Below are 22,436 nucleotides of genomic sequence, written 5' to 3'. Positions count from 1 at the left end.
AAATAAAAGGACCAGGGAATACTGAGGTGTCAAGGAGTGAGAAGCCACAGTAAACCAGGCCCCCCCCACACCAACCCCCCACTGTGGGCTGTGCTGATCCTGCAAGGTGACAGGAATTTGAGGAAAGAAATGAGGAATGGCCAGGAGACCTGGGGTCACCTTACAGGTCGGAGAATGATTTACGGCAGGTGGCCACAGGNNGGAAGAGGGGACGGCCTCCCGGGGCTTCCTCCCTGTGCCGCCTTGCCAAAGCCTGAGCCTGTTCTGTTTCAGTGTAGCCACACGGATCGAGCAGAGGAAGAAGATGAACTGTAAGTCCTTCCGCTGGTACCTGGATAACGTCTACCCAGAGCTCACGTGAGTGCAGCCCTCAGCTTGTGCACCCAGCTGGGGTGGGGCCAGCAGCTTGGGGGACCCCCGCCCTGAGATCTCCTCATCTCAGGGCAGTCCGGCTCTTTCTAGCTGTCAGTATTTATATGCACACGAAGACTCTGGGGGAATTGGGAAGGACACTGCTGGGAGTTAAAAGTGAGCTGTGGTAGGAGCCAAACTCTTAACAGACTGGGTCATAGCCCGGAAATGGACTTTGTGCCCATAGGAAAACAATTCTGCATCATGTAGCAAAAGCCACAGCAATAAAGCTTGATTCTGTTCCCTCCCTTCTGGGAGTGTATCCTAAGGAAATAAAAGCAACCAAAAAAAAAAAAAAAAAAAAACATATTGAAAAGCAGATGTTCAGCATAGGCTTCTCTGCTGCCATGAAAAATCGAGGGACAACTAATAACAGGGGATCGGTTTACCGAATCCCAACTCATGGATCTAAACAAATATTATGTGTCCATATTATGTGTCCATGAAGATTACAATCATGAAGCCTGACAAAACATCAGTGAATGTTGGCTCTAACAGACTCGAGGCAGAATGCAAACGGCGTGCACGCTGGAGCTGGAGCTCGTCTGAATGTGTGTGTACGAGCTCTGGACTGTGGGTGAAGCCGTGAGGCTGGGGTGGGGCAGCGAGCACTCCTTTTTTCTTGTTTCAAAATCCTTTTCGGCAGCTTAACTGCATCCACGTGGTTCATTTCCTCACCTCCTTCAGGTCTTGACTCCAGTGTCCCCTTCTGAGGGGCGCCTTCCCAAGCAGCCTCAGTTTGCAGCCCACCCCTTCCCCCAGCACCCCTGCCTATTTCATCCTCCTCACCATCCAGCACCTGTGTGGCCGGTTAGTTTTGTGGTCGCCTCCCCGCACGTGACAGTAAGCTCCATGAGGGTACAGGTGTGCATCTGCCTGTTCGCTCCTTTATCTCCAGCCACCGGGACAGCGCCTGTCACAAAACTGGCATGGAACTCGATAAGTATTTTTAACAGAATAAATTGCATCGTTAATAAGCCTCGATAGTAATAACTTGGAAATGAGCATTCTCCCTTCTATGTAGCTGTCACCTTAGGGAACGGGTTATTCCATGACTGCCAGCTTTTTCCCAAGGATGCTGCTGTTTCTTTCCAGAACACTCCACCCCTCAGAGCCTGCATGTCCTTGAAAAAGGCAAATCATTGTTCTTTTGAGTGCAGATTTTTGGAAAATAGCTATCGTTAGGTGTCGCCAAGACCAGTGAATAAGGCGATTACTCCAGATAATGCAGTCCTGGGTCCCACACAGCACAAGGACTGAATCAGGTATCAAGAATGAACTGATTCTGGGGCGCCTGGGTGGCTCCATTGGTTAAACGTGCAACTTCCACTCAGGTCGTGATCTCACGGATCGTGGGTTCGAGCCCCGTGTCCGGCTCTGTGCTGACAACTCAGAGCCTGGAGCCTGCTTCCGATTCTGTGTCTCCCTCACTCTCTGCCCCTCCCCTGCTTGTGCTCTGTTTCTCTCTGTCTCTCAAAAATAAATAAGCATTTAAAAAAAAATGAAATGACTCTGGGAGCAGGTTTCAAGGATTTCAAAACGATTTGAGCAACAGCAGCATCCTTGAAAAGGGTTGGCGGCCAGGATAACCCAGCCCCCCAGATGATGGCTGTGAAGGGAAGAACATTAATTTAGAAAAGTATAATAAATGAACCACCTTTTTCCAGTGGCCACTTTTAAAGGGAAAGTTTCATTCGGACGTATTATTTCTGAGGGGAAAAGCACAGTCGTTCCTTTACATGCTGTCAGAGTTCAGACAACACTGGGCCAGAGCCACGGGCTCTGGGCCTGAGCAGGAGCTGGGAAGCCCGTGGGAGGCATCAGGGAGGACGGGGAACGTGCCTTTCCTCTCCACACCCTGCCCCCCGCGCACCGTATCCTGTGTCATCCCCAGAGGACCTAGAGGAAGAAGTATTTTATCACTATCAGAAGGCTGGACCCATCACACACGGGAGAATGGCTGAAACCAGCTGCGTTAAACGAGGAGCACAAGTCATCTGTTCTAGCACTGCGGGGATGTTTTAGCAAATGATTTTTTTCGTTGGTCAGATAGAAATCGCACGCCTCCTTCCTGCAGGTTACGCATCCTTGGTCCCCTCTCTGAGCTCTGCCTCGGGTCTCAGGCAGAGGGGCCAGGAGGCCTCGGGTTGCTTCGGAAGGACATGTGTACTCCCAGCGCAGCCCTGCCTAACCCCCTCTCGGATCAGGGATCTGCAAGTGGCCTCGGCGATGGCTAATTTATGACTCTCATTAGGATGGTCAGGAGGAGGTGTGCAACCCGGCACACCGCATTTGCAAGGGTGTCAGTCACACCGCAGAGATTGTACATTTATTACCATCCTTCCTAGCAGATGGCGGTGAACGTCTCCTAACAAAACCAGTATATTATGACAGTCATCTAACACATGGGAGTAAAATATCTTCAGGAAGCGACGCCTTTTGCTGTTTCTGCAAAGGTGCAAAGGCATCCTAAGGGCTCACGGCAGCGCAGCTGGGAGGAGACCCACAGAGAGGGAATCACGGCTGACGTAGCTGAGCCTGGCTCGCCCAGGGAGCTGAGGAAGGGTGCTGAATGGTGAAGGGGGCCATCCCCGCTGCTCCAGGGCTGTTTCCACACACACGGGAGTACATCGGGTTTGGGGATTGTTGTCCCAGCACCCCCCCCACCCCGGGTTCCTCCGTAAGCATCAGAGTGCAGGCCTTTGTGCCAGTGGCCGATGCCATGCGTGTGGGCAGGGCGCACCTCAGCTCTGAGGGCTGATCACCCTGCACATGTCCCTGGGGGCAGGGAGCCGGGAGAGGAAAAGTGCTCAAGGATCTGGGACAACCGTGGGCTGCATTCCCTAGCTCGGCCCTGGTGGCGCATCCCAGTGCCCTTGCCCCTGGCAGGGGTTGCAGATTCAAATCCTACAGCGATTCTGTGGGTGAGGCACATCAATCAGGTGGGAAGCAAGGAGGCACTAGGGAGCAGTAGGGACTGTGGCAAACTGGGACCCCACCCCCTCCCGGGCGGCAGCTCCGGCCAGTGGCCTGGCCTTCCTCTGTTCTCAGGAGGAGCTGGATTCAGATTTCTTTGTGTCACCCTCAGGGTTTTAATATTGCCAACTAATTAACAGCAACAACAACCACACTACACCGGTCAGACAGAACGTGTCTGGGGCCAGATTCAGCTTGGGGGCGGGCGGTTTTCAACCTGTGATCTAGAATTCTATAAAGCCCCAAGAGGGGCCTGGGCGGGGAGGGGGTGGACGCACCTGCGAGAGAAAGCAAAGGTGTCTTCCTGACACGCCGTGAGAGTAAGTCACAGTTTGGGGGCGCTGGGAGCTTCCAGCCAGCCCTGAGGAAGGGAGACCTGGTTTGGTGGAGACCCTGCAAGGGTCCACATCAAGGATGCCGGAAGTGTTATGATGCTCCCCTCTGCCACCCGCCCTTCAGACAGAGGTAACAAGAGGTGGTTAAGACTAGGCACATGGCTGGATTCTAAGCCCTCTTGGTTCCCCCTAACCCTCTGGGGCCACAATCCAAGAATGTGTACGAGTCTTCTTAGGTGTATTAGCCACAGAGTAAGACGATGTGTCGTGTGTGTGTGTGTGTGTGTGTGGTGTGTGTATAAGCAAATTTACCTGGGCATATCAATTTTTCATTAATATAATATTTTGAACCATGCCTGTATTACTTAACAGTACGTTATAATAATCTTCCACGTTATCAGATACTCATTCAGAGTCATTTTTAATGGCTGCTGGGTTTTCCATCCTACAGATGAATCAGAATTTATTTAGCCCGTCCCTACTGTTGGGTATCTATGTTTTCAGTATAAGAATCACTCTGAGATGGATGTCTTGTAAATTTAATCTCTGCAAACATCCATAATTATTGCTGCAGTATAATAAATTCCCAGAATTAGGATTGGGATGGTTAGGTCAAGGGTATGCACATTATCTTTTGTGTGTTTTTTATTATTGAAGTATAGTGGGCTTACAATGTTGGATTTGTTTCAGGTTTACAACATAGCGATTCAAAAATTCTATACATTATGCTGTGCTCCTCATGATAAGTGTAGTCACCACCTGCTACCATACAACGTTATTACAGTATTATTGTAGTATTGACTATATTCTCTACGCTGTACTTTTCTTCTCTCTGCCTTATTTTATAACTGGTAGTTCATATCTCGTAACCCCCATTTTTAAGGCTTCCAGTTTATAATGCCACATTGCCCTCCAGAACCGTTGGGCTAATAATTTATGCTCTCACCCATAGGGTGTGAGGAGATCCAATCCCGTAGCTATTGCCAACACTGGGAATTGATATTGATTGGTGTTGATATAATTGTGTGTATATGATACATTTTATATAAATAGATACATAGAAATAATACATATTTATCACATATATTTTAGGCACATATATATGGTAAATGAGTAGTGGTAACTCTCTGATATGTATTTCTTTGATCATTAGTGAGATTGAAAGCGTTTTTACATTTGTGGGGTTTAAATTTGCCTCTCCAAAGGGACCTCTTCCCTGTCATTTTGGGATTGCATGTTGAGTCTACATTTAGACCCCAGGCTCTCCTCCAGCTTTCTTCTTTCTGGACTGGGGAGCCCTGGATTTCTGGTCTGAGCTCTCTCCCGAGGGTCATCCCAAAGCGTGGCCTGTGCTGTGGCCCCTGGGGCTCCCAGAGCTGCTCAGACCCAGTGGGGCGAGGCTCAGTCTTCCCGAGGCATCCCTGCTCCTTCCCTGTCCCCACCCTCCTGCCCCTGCTGGCAAGGGCCGCTCCCCAGGGCCCCTTCCCACGAGACTGAGGCCAAGACCATGGTGCCTGGGGAGCTGACCAAGCTCTGCCCCCTGGCTGAGGGGTGAGTGAGCCTGGAGAGGGCAGAGGACAAGCCTTGCCATTCCCTCTTCTCTCAGAGTGCCTGTGAAGGAAGTGCTCCCTGGCATCATTAAGCAGGGGGTCAATTGCTTAGAATCCCAGGGCCAGGACTCAGCCGGGAACTTCCTGCTTGGAATGGGGATCTGCAGAGGGTCTGCCAAGAACCCCCCAGCACTGCAGGTAAGCTGCTTGGGGCCTTGAGGTCCGGACCAGGAGGGGCAAAGGAGCCCTGGTCATTGTCGAGGAGTGGGGGGTGGGACTTCCCTCTGCTCCTTCTCTCCGCTTACGCCCTCCACAAATCACTTTCCCGGGGACCATGCACGCTATCCCCTCACACTGCTCCTTGGGTCTGTTTCTGCCACATCCCCGTCCCCTTTCCCACATGTCACACAGTTGCCCTCTGTGCACCATACACTTTCTCCTTGCTGAGGGAGAAATGCTACCCACACAGCACCCAGTTCTCCCCGGGACGCAGCCGTGGTCAGCATGTATGATGGGCAGCGGGGCATCTCAGACTACTGCATGCGCATACATGTGCCACATACAAGTGCTGGCGCCACCCCCCCCCACAAGACTAGAACAGGTCGTGGAGACCCCTGGCTGCCCCAGCCCCACGTCCTGTCTTTCGTCCCCCCAGCATCCCTCCGTACACCCTTGGTTCCCCTCTGGCCATCTCCAGCCAAGCTACCCGCAATACTCTATTATGAAAATTTTCAAACATACAGAAAGGTTGAAAGAATTATACAGTGAATACCTACATTCCTGGTTTTTGTGGAAAATTCTACTATAATACGCAGTATCTTTGTTTTGTCACCCATCTGCCCCTCTATCCATCCATCACTGTGAATTTTGACTCGGCCTTTGATGTCCCCTGCTTTGTAGGCGTGGCTGTTCAGTGACCATCTCATCCAGCAGCAGGGAAAGTGCCTGACTGCCACCTCCACCTCCGTCACCCCCGGCTCCCCGGTCATTCTGCAGGCGTGCAACCCTAGAGAAGGCAAGCAGGTAGGCCTTCTCGCCGCCAGGGGACACGTAGCGGGGGAGCCTTGGGTGGAAACAGAGAGACTCGTGCCAGCCTTCCAGAGTGAGGGTCACTCCAAGTCGGAATCTAGGTCAAGTCTCTTGTTTACTCACCAGGAAGCACTTCTTCAAGTAAAGATTTGTTAAATGCCCGTCCTGCCAGCCTGTGAGCTCCATGGGGGCAGGGACTGTCTTGTGTCCCTACAGCACTGTGTCCCTAAGCCTCTGACAACCACCACAGCCAGACTCCCGTTGGCTTTTACCAAGAGCCCGTGCTAGGGGTTTTACAGATTGTCTCATCTAATCCTGTGCAGCCCCGGGACTTGGGCCCTAGTACTATCCCCATCTTACAGGTGAGTTAAACGGAGGCTCACTGAATTTAAGGAACATGTGTCAGCTGAAACACAGCTGGGAAGGGGTGGAGCCGGGATTCAAACCCAGGTCAGCGTAACCCCTAAGCCCACAGTCTTAACCCAAGACATTGAGTAGATGCTCAATAAGGGCTTCTTTTCTTTTCTTTTTCTATCTATTTTTTTTTTTTTTTGAGAGAGAGAGAGAGAGAAAGAGAGTACAAGCTGGGGAGGGCCAGAAAGAGAAGGAGACAGAGGATCCCAAGCAGGCTCTGTGCTGTCGGCACAGAGCCCCATGTAGTGTCATGTGGGACTCTATCTCATGACAGTGAGATCATGACCTGAGCAGAAATCAAGAGTCAAACCTCAGCCGACTGAGCCACCCAGGTGCCCTTCAATACGTGTTTCTTGATTGTGGCTGCCGGGAAACTGAGATCCAAATATACTGATTTCCGAGCATGACAGCGTCACATGAGCCATGCTTTTTCCCTTTGTCAAACACTTACCCACCCTGTTTCCATTAATCCTGGGAGATAGGCCAGGCCCACCTGTTGAGGAAGACACTGGTGTTCAGAAGGACGGCATCACTTGCTCAGAACACACAGCAGCCAGTGGCGGTCAGCCCGGCCCCCCTCCTGGCTGGGAGGTGCCCGTCTGCCCGAGGAATGGGACACACAGGCTGGCAGTCTGCTCTGGCCCTTCCTCTGCCCACTGACCCTCTCCCCTCCCCTCTCTGTGCCTGATCCTGGCCAGCCAGCGGGACAGTGCAGGGGCGAGGAGAGCGCCTGGCTCTCTGACTTGGCCAGCGGGGCTTCCTCCCCTCCCCTTTTCCTGTTTACCGGGGTCAGCTCTTTCTTTAGGGATGACTGGCAGTTTGCTATTCTATTCTGGACAAGCAGCCAGATCCTCTCCTCCAGCCTCTGGGTGTATGTGTGTGTGTGCGCGCGCGCACACATGTGTGTGAATCGTGTGCCATGATCTGCTTGCTGAACTCAAGGGACACTTCTGAGGAGTTTCTGATTGGCAGATGTAGTTTGTCCTGCCTCCTCAGGCTGCCTGCCCTCTGCCCCTGCCCTGCAGGGAGGGAGGCCCTCAGGCCGTACTTCACTGGGAGCTGCAGACCTCTCTGAGGATCAGGCTCTGAGCCCACTCCTCTTCCTCCTTACTGAAGCCAAGCTAGGAAGTAGCTCCCGGGACGACCACCACCCAAGTATTTTATGGAGCTGAAGCATCCTTCCCCTTCCATGCTGACCCAGCCCCAGGGGCTTGTGGGAATTTCCCTTGGCCCCATCCACTCTGCTCCTACAAGTCTCGCCAGGCCCCCAGCAGCGCCCTAGGCCACTGGGGCCCCTCCTCCTCCCAGAGGACAGGATGAGCAGGTCTCCCTCTGCTGGTGCCTTCTCAAAGCGAGGCCTCCATCCTTGGTCCCCTTTTGACTTCCGAGGCCACTTGGGCATCATGTATCTAAGAGGCCCTGAGTACTGGAGACAATATGATGGAATTGGCAGACCCCAGCCGGACCACGCCTCCCCTCTCTGAGCCTCTGTCTCCTCCCTGCCTGCCTGGCAAGGCACCTGTAAGAACAGAGGCTGAAGAGATGGGAGAGTTCCCAGGACTGAGTGACCAGCAGTCGGGGCCTTGCGTAAGGCCCTTACCCTGCCCGATGATGGCATGGGTAAGACGTGAGAATCCTGCGGTCTGGGGACCCCTCCACTGATCAGGTGATGCATTATTCATGTGTGCACTTACCTTTTGTGAACACTGCGCTGGGTACCTACCTGTGCCAAGGGATATACAGCTCATGTCGGCCGAGGGCAGAAAGGAGGACGTGGCCCGGCAATGCCCAGGAGAAGCGAGTGTGGCCAGCCCCTCCTGGGAGGTCAGGGACGAGAGGGGCACAAAGCAACAGATGCTGGGAGTTCCAGAGGGACCAAGGCCTTGTCCTACCCACTGCTGCAACTTTCAGGCCAGGGACCCCTCTGTGCTAGGGCCCCGTGGGCACCCCACAGGCCTAAGTTCTGAGTCCGCAGCCCCCACCTTGCCCCCTGCCCACCACACCCCTGCAGCCCTAGACCTGGCCCTGCAGCTGGGTGTGGCTCAGCCCTCAGGCTGGCACACCAGCTGAGCGTGTGACCTCACCCTCAGCGCCCCGAGGACTCCACGTGTGGGCAAGCACCCCTCACCCTCTACGGAGAACAATGGGGTACAGGGAGACGGGGGATAGACAAACAGACCTCTCTCGCTATGTATTCCTCCCTGAGCCTTGAAGCCTGGACCAGCCTCTCACCCCTTCTCCCAAGTGTTCCAAAGGACACCCTGCCCTCCACCAGGCACCACCAGAGGTCCCACAGGAATACCTCTTTTCCCCATTGTCAAGCCTAGGGAAGGCGAGGCACAGGGGGGCACTGCGGCGGGGACCCCAGGGAGAACCCAGGAGACCCCAGGGCTCCTACCATTCCGCCGGCCTCACTCATTGCCACAGAGATGGCGGCCGGTTCCCACTCAAGGGTGTCTGTCACCCGCCGCACAGGTACAGGCCAGGACAGCTTAGAGCCGCAGGGAGAAGAAATCTTGTTTCAAGAAGCAAAAGATGCACCAGGCCAGGCCCCACAGACTCGAATGCCAACAGGGAGGGGGAGGGCGGTGCTGGAGGAGAAAGTAGGGACCAGGCAGGACCTTGGTCAACGAACAGCAAGAGCCCCAGCTCCAGCGAGAAAGCCCCAAGGGCCTGATGCCACATGAGAAACTGGGCTCACGCCTAAAGGGAAGCTGGAAATGCAGATTGTCATGTGACAACCAAGCCAAATTTTAAACAAACACCGCACAGGCCAAACAAAATACTTCCCTGGGTTAGATTCAATCAGCCCAAGGGCCTCTGATCTAGACTGGGGCGTGAGGCAAGAGTGCATCAGAAGGGGAGGGGTTAAGGCGGTGTGTGGGGTCTGGGAGCCCTTGGGTCAGGGGCAAAGTGGGCTTCAAATGAGGAGGGCGTGTCCTAGGTATGTTCCAGCCACTCACATACGTGTGAAATGGAGTTCCGAACATTATTATTATTTTTAATCATTGTGTTTTTGTCTCCCTCCTTTCCCCCCAGAGATGGAGGAGAAAAGCTTCTTTCATCCAGCACTCGGTCAGCGGCCTCTGCCTGGAGGCCAAGCCCGCCCAGCTGGTGACCGGCAAGTGCCAGGCCGACGCCCCGGCCCAGCAGTGGCAGCTGTTGCCGCACACATGACGGTAGCCCGGGGCCTCCTGTAACTTTTGCATGAGACTTTGGGACTGGAAGCGGGTTAGGGTGGGGGAGTGTAAAGCAGGCCGTTCCCATCTCCTCGCATTTCTGCCGGAACCATCAGCAAACACCCCCTGCCACGACACACGTTTCTCCAAAGCTTGTTCCGGGGAGGCCGCGGGGGAGCAGGCCCCGACGCCCCGGCTGCCGGCCCGGCCTCGCCCCGGGGAGGGGAGACGGTCAGGATGCGGGACTGCTGCTGGGCAGAGACTGGGCGGGCCCCCTGGCCCTCTGTCCCCTCCCTTCACCCTTCTGGGGTTCCGGACGGTGTTTTGGGGGCCCTCCCCTGTTGGCTGGGAGAACAAGGACAGCAGCCTGCACAGGGCCTGCGTGTGGGCTCAGCATGAGAGGAGAATGTGGGCCGCGTGGATGGGGAGGCTGAGGGCGGCGGGCGGGGGCAGCCTGGAGGCAGGGCGAGAACAGGGAGGAGGTGAGAAGCTCGGTGGCCTGTCCCAGGCAGGTGCTGGACTGAGTGTGGGAGGGCTGGGACCTGGAGCAGCGGATGGGTCATTTGCACAAAGGATGTGGATTGGAAACGCAGCGAAGCACCCCAAGAGTGACTCTCCGTGACAGCCCGTACTTCCTCCCACGCTGGATCAGTGCCAGGCGCCGTGCCCTGCACTCTGGTCTCTACATTCTGCGCGAGAGGCTGCAGGGGGCTGTTCGGGGACAGCCTTGGGACACAGTTTATTAAACAGATCCCACTTCTGGGTGGCCATGCGTCAGGCCGAGACCTCTTTCATGGGCCTTAAGAGCAGCTGGTGCTCCACCCCCTCTGCCTGGGTCCATGGTGAGGACCCTGTAGGGACAGGCAGCCACCATGCACCTCTGAGCTCCATCCTCATTCTGACCTTTGGACTCCCACCTTCTCAAACACCTTTGCCTCTATAAACACAGTACTATGGGATTGAGGTGGCTGGGATGAGCAGGACCTCCCTTCTGGAGCTAAACATTCCCTAAGACATGAGGGAGTAAGTCAGGCAGGCTAAGCCTCGTCCTCACCTCTCCCCACTGCAAGAGGGAGGCCTGAGAGGGTCAGGCCCCTCAGCAGGCGGGGAGGCCGGCTGGCCGCTCCTGTTTGTGTAGAGAGCCCCCAGTTCCTTCTCACAGCCACTGGGCCCATGGCCTGGTCCCGGAAGGACTTCTGCATTTCCCCATCTCCTCTTGCCCAGCCCCACTGGCTCAGGCAGTGTGATCTTCGGCAAAAGACCAGTGGTAAGAGGACCCTGGCCATCCCCCCTCCCAATGCAAATCGGCCTGGGACCCCTAGAGAATTCACTGATTCCAGAGGGCCTAGGAATCCCCTGAAATTGTCCCCCAAATAGTGCATGTGTGTGCGTATATGCATTTTCCTTGGGAGAGGGTCCGTGGATTTCCCCAGCTTCTTACAGAGGTACCTGATCCCCAAAGGATCTGAACCTCTGCTCTGGATTGGCGCCTCCATCCGGCTGGGCTGCAGTGTCCCCTCCTCCCTCCCTGGTGTGCCTGAACTGCTAGCTTCCTCCTCCTTGCCCTCCTTGGGCCAGCAGCCCCACCGTGGGGGGTTCTCCGTGGCCTCCTCCCATTTCCTGGCTCTCACTGAGGCCCCTTAGGCCGTGCTCCTGGGTCGCAGCAAGGGGCCCCTGGCCCTTAGGGCCACGGTCATCCGTCCTCTGTCGCTATGTTTCATCCACCCCCATCTCTGTTGTGCGTGTGCGTGCCCGCGTGGACCTTTGGGGAGGGGGGAGCACCGCTTCCCTCGTTGAATGTAAGATGGCTGCAGCTCAGGGAAGCCCCTGAGAAGCCGTTCCTTCCCTGCGGCCAGACTGCACTCGTCAGCTGTCCTCTGTGAGACTCGGCCCTGTTCTGGTTTTGCTTTTCCTCTTCTTGACCAAAGCATGTGCCACAAGCTGTCCCTGAGGGCCTTGTCTTTATGAAACACACATCTGGAATAAAACCACTTCTCACTCGTACATGTGCACTGGTGCCTTCCTTTCGGATTCCACAGCCGCCCTCCCCCACCAGGGAGGGGGAAGTTGGGGCCTCCATTTGGTCAAAAGGACACACACTGGGGTCTGACCCCCTCCTGCACCTGACAGCTCACTCCTCGGCCTCCATGCCCTGTGGTACCCCAAGGAGTCCTGGAGGACAGACTGGCTGCTCCCAGGGAGGCCAGCAGGTGTTCCCACTCCTGGGGCAGGCTGGCACAGGAGCCCAGGCTCCTGGGACTTCATTGCAGGATCCTACTTGGGGCTTTGAAGTGGAAACCAAGGGATTTTTCCAAATGTTTGCCTCTTGCCAACCCTCTCTCCTTCCCTGGGCGACAGCCCCAGCCCCTTAGAACTGCCCTTCCCCACCTCTACCACATAAGAAGACAGCAGTAAAATGCAGACGGGACATCTCCCTGACTAGGAACAGCCAAAGAATTCCAGAAAGAGTCCTTCCTATCAGCCTAGCCTTGTTGATCGGATAGCAGATGTTCTGCCTAATGTTTCCATGGAAACCAATGGAAAGCCCCCACTGCTTCTGATCACAGAAGCTGAACCTACCCAGGTAAAAATAAACGCTGCCTCAGTGCACATATGAACCGTGGTGGGCAGGCCAGTGTGCAACTAAACCTCTCCTGCATGCAGCCATTTCCGCCCCATCCCCCCTTCACCTCGGGGCTGCTTGTCCGGGGCCCCCCAGAACTTCGGACCACCATGCCTGACGGGCCCAGAGCAAAGCCCTGGCTGGTGACAGTATGGCCGCAGAGCCCCACCTGGGCTAACTGGGCGCAGGTCGCAATTTACTGCAGAAGTCTCTCTCTCTGTCCATCCTCTGGAGGAGCGTGCCCCGCTCCGACCTCCGTGCCGGCCAGGCCGGGCTAGCCTTCCACCTTCGGTCTGCTCTCCTTCTCAGCCTCGAAGACCTCTGGTGCTGCTTCTCCTGCGTCGTGCTTTCTTGCACTCCTCCACACCTACCTCTCTGGAGGCCCAGTTTCTCTGACCCTTCTTTTTCTGGAAAGTAAGACCCGTAGCCTTTAGCCAGCTCCTGGAGGGATCAGCAAAAACTCGGGCTGGCCCTTAGCAACAATGGGCCTTAGAGAAGCTGGCAGAAGTCTCAAAGAGCACATGGGTGGGGAGGGCAGGAGGGACATGGGCGTGAGGTCAGCTTCCCATTTGTTCAGCAAGGTGGGGCTCCTCCATCCCTGCCTCTGTGACTTGGCTTCAGTTTGTGTGTGTGTGTGTTTTTTTTGTTGTTGTTGTTTTTATTTATTTCTAGGAGAGAGAGAGAGAGAGAGAGACAGCGTGAGCAGGGGAGGGTCAGAAAGAGAGGGAGACACAGACTCTGAAACAGGCTCCAGGCTCTGAGCTGGCAGTCAGCACAGAGCCCGACGTGGGGCTCGAACCCACGAACCGCGAGATCATGACCTAAGCGAAAGTCGGACACTTAACCGACTAAGCCACCCAGGCGCCCCAGTGTGTGTGTGTGTTTTTAATGTTTATTTATTTATTTCTGAGAGAGAGAGCACAAGCAGGGAAGGGGGCAGAGAGAGGGACACACAGAATCTGAAGCAGGCTCCAGGCTCTGAGCTGCCAGCACAGAGCCCGACTTGGGGCTTGAACTCACAAACTGTGAGATCATGATCTGAGCAGAAGTCTAAAGCTTAACTGACTGAGCCACACAAGAGCCCCTTGGTTTCAGTTTTCACAGAGGCTCCCCTGTGCCCCTTAGGAGGGGCCTCTCCATCTGCAGTTAGGAGAGATAACATGGCAACACCTGTCTTCCAAGGGGTCTGGCAGCCCCACGCCTGCAGAGAATCTTTCAGCACCAAATGGGGTGTAGTCCTCTCCCACCAAGGGAATGGAAAAGGAAAAACTATAGTTTATATACCCACAACTTCATGGGTTGACAATGTCCCCAGTGTCCTTGGTATTGCTGTGTGTCCCCTATAATGGTTGAATCCATTTCCTCCAGAAGAAGGGGGCAGGACAGGCAGCTTCTCATCTTAAAAGGTCTTTACTGGTGGACACTTAGCAAAGACCTCAGGTGCGGCATGCCGGGGTGCCCCCTCCTGGGCCCGCAGCTGGGCGAGGTGGTCACCAAGCCGGATGGAGGCTCCAAAGCCATCTGAGGACAGCCCTGTGTTGTGGGATTCAATCCGTCTATACTGCAAAGAAAATAGGAGTGTGGACCTCAGGCCCCTGTCAGCCAGTCTGTCCCCACTCTGCCACTTACTGGTCATGTGGTCTTGAGTCACTTCATTGCTCAGCCTTGGTTTCCTCATGTGGAAGTTGGGGGTCCTCATAGCCCTGGAGGGGTTTTGCAAGGACGGACTTACCTCATGAGTGCAAAGCATCTTTCTAAAAGCTTCGTCAATGTGTGTGAGGGCTGCTATTAATAAGTAGTGCCTTTCAGAGTGCCTGCTACCTACCAAGCACCTTACCAGGGGTGGGGACACAAACAAAACAGAAACTGTCACTGCCCTTAAGGACTAATATTCTAGCAGGGGACATGGGCAAACAGGCCACAGTGATACCACGTGATGACATCCACAGGGAGGGCAGGAACTATGGGAGCAGCAAGGAGGGGCCTCTCACAGTGGCCTGTGGGCCAGGGAGTCCTGATACACTCTGGGCAATGCCTGCCTCGGGCTGGGCAGCGGGCTGGATGAGACCTTACCATACCAGCCTGGCTGGTAACTCAGCAGGAATGGAGTGCTGAGTGGCCTGGGCTTTGTTACCCCAGTGCACACAGCATCCGGGTGATGCAGACTGGCCCGTGATCATAGAATGACTTTAGAAGGAAGCTATAGCAGCTGTTTAACCGCAACAGACAAACCCTTTGCTCCTTGAGCTACTGGCCATTCCTCGGGGGGTCGTTTTCCTTTATTTGGCGAAGGCAGAGGAAAGAGCGTGGAAATAGAGGGCCTGAAAATTTTAATGATTCTCATCTGGAGAGAATGAATACAAATGACCAGCAGGTGTTCCAGAAAGGCTTGTTTTCTCCTTCCTCCTTGGTTCAGGTTATCTCTGATCCACTCAAACCACCTGAAAACCAAGCCCGTCTTTCAACAGACTGCCTTTCAAATAAGTGCCTCTCAAGGTTAGGCCCAGATCACCTGCTGGAATCTCTCGAGGTGCTTGTAAGCCACATCCGTTTCCGGGCTTCACCCCAGACCTGCGGACTCCGGATTTCTGTGTGTGACCAGAGGCCTAGGTGATACAGATGCACCTGGAGTCTGCAGCCCTCTGAAGCAGGAGGGAGAACCGGGGGCCCAGGGAGGAGAGGGGGGCACTCAGCACTTGGCCTAACACACTTGCCCTGAGTTAACCAGCCCCCAGAAGATTCTGATGCTCACTCAAGTTTGAGAGTCACTGGTTTGGTGACTGGGATGGGTCCTGGTCCCCTGACTAGAGGGCATGAGTCACCACCCGGCACTGTGGGCTCAGAGAGCTGATGCTTGGGCTGCGGGCCGTGCTTTGCTAAGCAGGCTGCCTCCCACAGTGCCCTGGGATGGGTCTCTCTGGGGCAGAGGGTGGGTGGGTACAAGGCTGAGCCAAGCTTTGCTGCTGAGCCAGATGCCACATGCCAACCTCGCTTTGCGTGATTTATGAGTTTCTTCCCCAACACCAGCCACAGATGGCTGACATGCTTCTATAGAGAAGAGCTCTCACCCTAGAAGATTCATTAATCAAGGAATCAGCGTTGCACCCCACAGCCTGCAGGACAGGCATACATTTCACCATGAGTTATGTGGCTAAGTCCTTTCCATGGACCATCTGACTGATGACATTCATAGCCAATCCTATCAGTTATTCACCAGTCACTGAGCTTCACACATTTTAACTTCTTTAATCCTCACGGCAACTCTATCAGGTAGGTGTTTTCATTATCATCCTATTTACAAACTAGGAAATTGGAGCCCAGAAAGGTTAACACACTTGCCCAAGATCACCCAGCCATTAGGGGTAGAGCCAGGATTTAAAATCATGAAGTCTGCGGTACCTGGGTGGCTCAGTCGGTTAAGCATCTGATTTTGGCTCAGGTCATGATCTCATAGTTTGTGAGTTTGAGTCCCACCTCAGGCTCTGTGCTGACAGCTCAGAGCCTGGAGCCTACTTCAGTTTCTAGGTCTTCCTCTATCTCTGCCCCTCTCCTGTCCATGCTCTGCCTCTTTCTCAAAAATAAACATTAAAAAAAAATTAAGAAAAAATCGTGAAGTCTGACCCAGAGTCTATACTCTGCACTGTCCTTTATTGCCTTTCACATATGAGTTCATATCCTCATACCAACACCACAAATAATGTTTATTAATGTTGTGTGTGTGTGTGTGTGTGTGTGAGAGAGAGAGAGAGAGTGCGCGCGCGAGACAGCGAGAGAAACCATGAGTAGGGGGAGGGGCAGAGAGAGAGGGAGACAGAGAATCCCAAGCAGGCTCTGTGTTGACACGGGGCCCCCAACATGGAGCTTGATCTCACGAACTGCAAGATTGTGACCTGAGTTGAAATCAAGAGTCTGAGACACCCAGGCACCCCCCCCAACACCGACACTTTTGCATTGTTCTTTCCCCATCTTGCATGTAAGGAACCTGAGGCCCCATGCAAAGCTCTCAGTCTCAATCCAGAGCCCCAGACTTGTCCCCCACCACCCCACATATCTTCATAGCTGATTCATAGTAGCCTGAGTGGGAGGGTGGCCGGGGTTGACTCTTCATCTACAGATGAAGGCTGAGAGGCCGGCGAGCCCAAAGCCATAGGGCAGGAAACAGGGAGACCAGAGAACTCGATGTTACATGTCACGGTGACAGAAGCACTTGCCAATGGCTCTGCCTGGGGCCAGCTCTCTTCTCTGGAGTTTAGGAGGGTGAGACCCTTGGAATGATCTGGCCCCACAGGCGAAGGGCTGCTTTGCTGCATGTATACTTGCTCCCTGAATGCCGGCCAGGGCTAGTGTTCTTTCCTCGACAGCTCACCTTGTGCTTGTTCGAGTGGAATCTCCTTCCGCAGCTGCCGCTCTGGCTTGTCCACCTACGGTAGGGATTTGAGGGTGCCTCATGGAGCCCAGGGGTTCACTCTCAGTTTGAACCAGAAACCTGAGTCTTTGCACGCTCAGCAAGCGGCTGGGCTTATTTTAAATGCATTATAACCAAATGTGTCCACACCAGTTATTCGCGGGCTGGCTTACCGGGTGCCAGCAGGGGTAGAGGAGTAGAGCTCTAGCCTTGCAGGCAGAGGACAGTTGCTCCAGCTCTGGCCCAACCATTCCGTGCTGGGTGACCTCCAGCAAGCCGCTTAGGCTTCCTGAGCCTCAGTGCCCTCCTCTGAGAAATGGGAGTGACACGGGGAAAGATCAAGTGAGAAAATGTCTGTGCGCAGGCCTTGTATATTGGAAGGCATGTTCAGCAGCCTGGGAACAGGGAGTGTTTCTCTGACCCTGGGCCAGGCCTGAGCTCCTAGACCCCAGGGCTGAGGATTTTCCAAGGGCCAAGGGCATGCTCCAGCCATTAGAGCTCAGTCATGGGGGCCCAAGGGGGTGGGAAGCTGCCTAGGAAAGAGGTGGGGCATCCAGGGGCCCCTCGTGTTCCTGTGAGCTGGAGACTGCTGATGAAAACAGCCTATGGAAACTCTTTTGGTGGCATTTGCTTTCATCTTTGAGAGCTAAGAACCGTAGATCCAGCAGGGGACTTGATGTCACAAGAAGGCTTTGAAAACCTTCAGACTCCTAGGGTAAGCCAGGATGGGAGGCAGGAAGGAGGTTGAGGCAGGAGGAGTAACACCGTCTGAGCTGTCCCTCTCATCTGCCTCCCCCCTGCCCGCCTGACATGGAGTAGGGCTCCCTGGGCCTGCCCCATGGAGCAGAGAGGATGGGGATTGTGATGACTGTCCTACGCCGGGGGCCTCTGTCTGTGGCGGGCACACAGGACACAGCCTTGCCTCTCTCAGAAGGCCTGAGGAGGGATGACCAAGCCACACTGGTGAGAAGGCCCCAGAGATACTTGTCAATGACACAGAGAAAGCCATGGTTGGGTGGCCCCTTCTCGGCCCAGGGTTCACTCTGCCAGGAAGGGCAGAAAGAGCAGGGGCCAAGCCTAGAGCTGAAGCCTGGCTGTTTCTCATAGTAGTTGGGTGACATGTGGCAAGTTACTTTACCCTTTTAAATCTCAGTCCTCTCACTGGCAAAATGGGGATAACAGCAGGTACTTCTTAGGGATGTTGTAAAAGTTGAACGAGCTGACATTCGTGGATGGGTTGGCCAGAGGAGTGCCCAAATGTTTTGAGGGGCTATTTGTGTTTTTGCAGCTGGACCATCAGAACTTCACACAGAAAGGGCGCCTGGGTGGCTTAGTCGGTTGAGCGTCCGACTTTCGCTTAGGTCATGATCTCACGGTTCGTGGGTTCGAGCCCCGCGTCGGGCTCTGTGCTGACTGCCAGCTCAGAGCCTGGAGCCTGTTTCAGTCTGTGACTCCCTCTCTCTCTGACCCTCCCCTACTCACGCTGTCTCTCTCCTAGAAATAAATAAAACATTAAAAAAAAAAAATTAAAAAAAAAACTTCACACAGAATGGGGTCAATAGTGTTTGTGAATGAATGAATGATTGAGTGAATGAATGAATGAGTGATTGAGTGAATAAATGAGTGAGTGAGTGAATGAATGAATGAATGAATGAGTGAGTGAGTGAACAGAGTTCTGTGTGAGGCAACTGAGTCTCCCTGGGAGGGCCTTGACTCTAACCTTAACCCCAGTGTTAGCCCAGGGTCCCCAGGACTCCCAAAGGGGGCATGCATTCAAGATACATACATGTTAGCCTTGTTAACTTTGCAGACAGAGGCATCCTGGCAGGCATGGGACTGAGAGATGGACCAGTGGATGTAATTTATGGGCAAGAATGCCCAAGAGCATCCCTGAAATTCTCCATCTCCATCCCTAGTCACTGGGTAAGAGGCCTTCCTAGGGGTTCCCCAAGTGTCCATTCTTCCCCCTTCTACTGTGAATCAGGGTTGTATGGGAGCTGCTTGTACTTTCCTATGCTCCGACTAGATTGCAAATGGCATGGAGAAAAAGACATGTCCACAGCACCCCAGACAGTGCCTCGCACATGCACAGAGATGTGTGTCAAATGAATAAAGGAGTATATAAAACTGCTATTCTCCCTCAGTTCTGAGAATGTCTGGTCTTGGAACACAGGGTTCTCAGCTTTCTTTCTTTCTTTTTTTAATGTCTATTTGTCTATTTATTTTGAGAGAGAGAGAGAGAGAGAAAGCATGAGCTGGGGAGAGGGGCAGAAGGTGAGAAAGAAACCCAAGCAGGCCCCTCACTGTCAGCACAGCACCCCCCAAACCATGGGATCACGACCTGAGCAGAAATCAAGAGTCGGACGCTTAACGGACAGAGCCGCCCAGGGAGGGACCCCTCAGCCTTCTCTTCTAATCTGGCTGTTGATTTAGGTTTTTAAGAAATCAGATGAGGTGTGACCAGTGAAAATTCCTTTTCATCAGGCACAAGAGACCCAGCATTTGCAAGTTAATGCCAAATCAGTGCCTGATGACATAATGCATGTGAGGACAAGGCTCAGGCAGTGAAAACTACAGCTTTGGGATTATCTGAAATTTTGGTTTAAACTGGCAGCAGAGAGAAAGGATGAAGGCTTCTCCGTGCACTAAGCTGTGGTCTTCTTGAAGCATCTGTCCAGGGCCAGGTCTTGGCTCAGGATACAGAAGTCTTTAGTTTATTTGCATACAAATTGCTACCATCAACAGTCTTTGCTCAAGTAATTTTTAGGCAAAATGTTATTGCTTCCCCGAAGGCCTTGGTTTTTCTCCTCACTATTTTCCTCACTTAGCAGCCATTCACATTGACCCAGATCTTCCACCTGGGAGCGTCCAGGAGAATGGAGGGAGTCAGAGGAAGGAAGCACAAAGAAGGGAACAGGAGACTTGAGCAATCGGGACCCTTTTCAGGACGCTCAGAACTTGGACCTATGGGTTTTCAGTATTTTAATTCTCAGGCCAACTCGGGGGGTTGCACGCTCTATTTGTAACAAGGAAATCAAGGTCAGAAAATATTATATGAGTTGCTCAAGGTCACACAGCCAGGAAATGGCAAGGCCTGGACTCAGGATGTATGGCTCCTAGAATTCTACTCTTTTTATTTTTTTTCAGTGTTTATTTATTTGAGAGAGAGAGAGACAGAAAGACAGAGCACAAGCAGGGGTGGGACAGAGAGAGAGGGGGAAACACAGGATCCAAAACAGGCTCCAGGATCCAAGCTGTCAGCACAGAGCCTGGTGCGAAACTTGTACTCACAAACCATGAGATCATGACCTGAGCCAAAGTCAGACACTCAACTGACTGAGCCACCAAGGCACGCCTCCTAGAATTATATTCTTAAACTATCTCTGTAAATCACTTACTCTTTACATCTCTTTAAATATAGAAGACAGTCCTGTTAAAATTATTGACAGTGTTCAGGGGCTACTGGCTTGTCCCTGAACTGTTTTCAACTCCGAGAGTGCTGGCGAGCTTTCTAGAGTTATCACCAGGGAAGGACTGGCTACATACTTTGCGGGGTTCAGTGTAAAATGAAAACATGGGTAACCTAATTCATAAATTATTAAGAATTTCAAAAATGACAGCAGAGTGGGTCCCTCAAAGCCCTGGGCCCGGTACAACTTTTAAGTGCATAGGTTGTACACCTATGAAGCCGGCTTGGAGTCAGGGTTACGGGTAGAAACGTCTGCTATGTCCTAGAACTCAGCATTAGGTCTGGCACAGGATAAACATTAAAAAACTACTGGTTATGCGGTGCCTGGGTGGCTCAGTCGGTTAAGCTTTGACTCTTGATCTCACAGTTTGTGGGTTCGAGCCCCATGTAGGGCTCTGTGCTGGCAGTGTGGAGCTTGCTTGGGATTCTCTTTCCCTCTCTCTCTCTGACCCTCTTTCGCTTGTGTATGCTGTACGCTCTCTCTCTCTCAAAATAAATAAATAAACTTTAAAAACCAAAAAAAAGAAAGATGAGTCTAAAGTGGTGAAGCTTGAAAACTCTGCAGGCAGCTGTGTTGCCCACTGAGTGGAAGAAACTGGTGTCTGGGACAAACAGGACTGACGCATAAAGCGGGACAGATACTGGAACTAGTAGGCATTCCTGACTGCCCCTGTCTCTGGTTTTATTGGACTCTGAGATTCATCTGTGTTCTGGCTTTTCCTGTAGTTTGGCATAGGACTCAGTAAGCCACACCCCCTCTTCTGCTGCCTATGCAATGGTTGGTTGGTTGGTGGCCCTGTTTAAGACCGAAGGGCTGTACTGGATGGGGTCAGCGGGGAGGGGTGATGATAAGTTCCGTCCTGAATTGGCATGTGTTTTCAGGAGGAGCCTCTGGTCTTAGGGAACAGAAAAGTTAGCCTGTCTATATGAGGAGCAATTCGCGTGTGGGCCTCCTTCGTGCTGATCACGTAACCAACTGAGTGATGCAATTACCTGCACTCAAAGCATATTTACTCGGCAGAGAAAGATCTAATTTTGCAAACAGGAAATGATCACAGTCTCCTGGGGGACTGGCGGCCCTCACTTAGGAAGGGACTGAAGTTAGCATGACAAAATCAGCTGTCAAGTGTCAGCCCAAGTGACCTCCAGTCAGCTAGGAGTCCGACTGACTCCTAGCACAGTCCCCAGTATGACAGCTCACTTCCCAACCAGACTGGGGAAGATGATGAGGATGGGGCCAGAAGCTTGAAATTGGATATTCAGAAAACACATTTACTTTCCTCTAACAGGAACAATGTGTCAAATGCAATTACCCACATGGAGGCTAGGCGGGAGTCAGCAGCTTTTTAAAAACTGTCATTGTGAAGCTGTCAAAGGTGCGAATGCCTCCTTTCAGATTGGCGCTGCGTGTCCAGTCAGAAGCAGACTAGGGAGACGGTTAAGCTGAGGTTGTTAAATTCGCCCAGAATTTCGTTTCAAGTGCTGATTCTGTTTACATTCCCGAACGAAGGTCATTAGCGTGTGTCAGAAAGGCAGTGGCTTTCGGGGGCTCCAAACAGCCCCTCCTATTCTCAGGCTTGCAGAATACCCGCTGGACCCAGCACAACCAGCTTGGTCTCTGTTCAAGTTCCTCCGGCCCGAGTGGCCAGGTTGTAGAGCGAGGCTTCACTGGGGACCCAGGTATGTCCTGCCTCGAGAACGTGGCGTTTCCTCTTCCTGGGCTCCGGTCGTGTGGGAGCTTGGCAGAGCTCCAGGCCAGATGGGGCAGGGAACACAGGGTGCGGTGAGGCACAGACGACCAGGTGGCTTCAGCACCACAGCTACGCACTCGTCGGGACAGGATTGTCATTGCTCTCTCAATCTTTTTTGTTTGCTTAACTTTTCATTGTGGAAACTTTCAAGCATGTAAAAAAGCAAAGAGATGAAGACCCACCGCCCAGCTTCAACAATGATCAATTGAGGACCAATCTTGTTTGTCTCATCTACATACTTGTACTGGATTATTTTGAAACAAATCACAGATACTACGTCATTTTATCTGATGA

The 22,436-nt window shown here is 53.1% G+C and overlaps 1 protein-coding gene across 1 annotated transcript in view; it reads left to right on the top strand.

The window, feature by feature from the left end:
* GALNT16 (polypeptide N-acetylgalactosaminyltransferase 16) overlaps positions 1-11,898 on the top strand; it is a 32,718-nt gene extending 20,820 nt beyond the window's left edge. The window contains 4 exon segments of the mRNA XM_077767215.1: positions 274-357; positions 5,329-5,470; positions 6,173-6,295; positions 9,755-11,898. Coding sequence (XP_077623341.1) covers positions 274-357; positions 5,329-5,470; positions 6,173-6,295; positions 9,755-9,892 — 487 coding nt within the window. The 3' untranslated portion in view covers positions 9,893-11,898.
* The last annotated feature ends 10,538 nt before the right edge of the window (positions 11,899-22,436 follow it).

This window comes from Crocuta crocuta, unplaced genomic scaffold (assembly GCF_008692635.1).
Source record: "Crocuta crocuta isolate KB4526 unplaced genomic scaffold, BGI_CrCroc_1.0 scaffold55, whole genome shotgun sequence".
In the NCBI taxonomy this organism is placed as follows: domain Eukaryota; kingdom Metazoa; phylum Chordata; class Mammalia; order Carnivora; family Hyaenidae; genus Crocuta; species Crocuta crocuta.
This window is presented reverse-complemented; position numbering and strand designations above follow the sequence as displayed.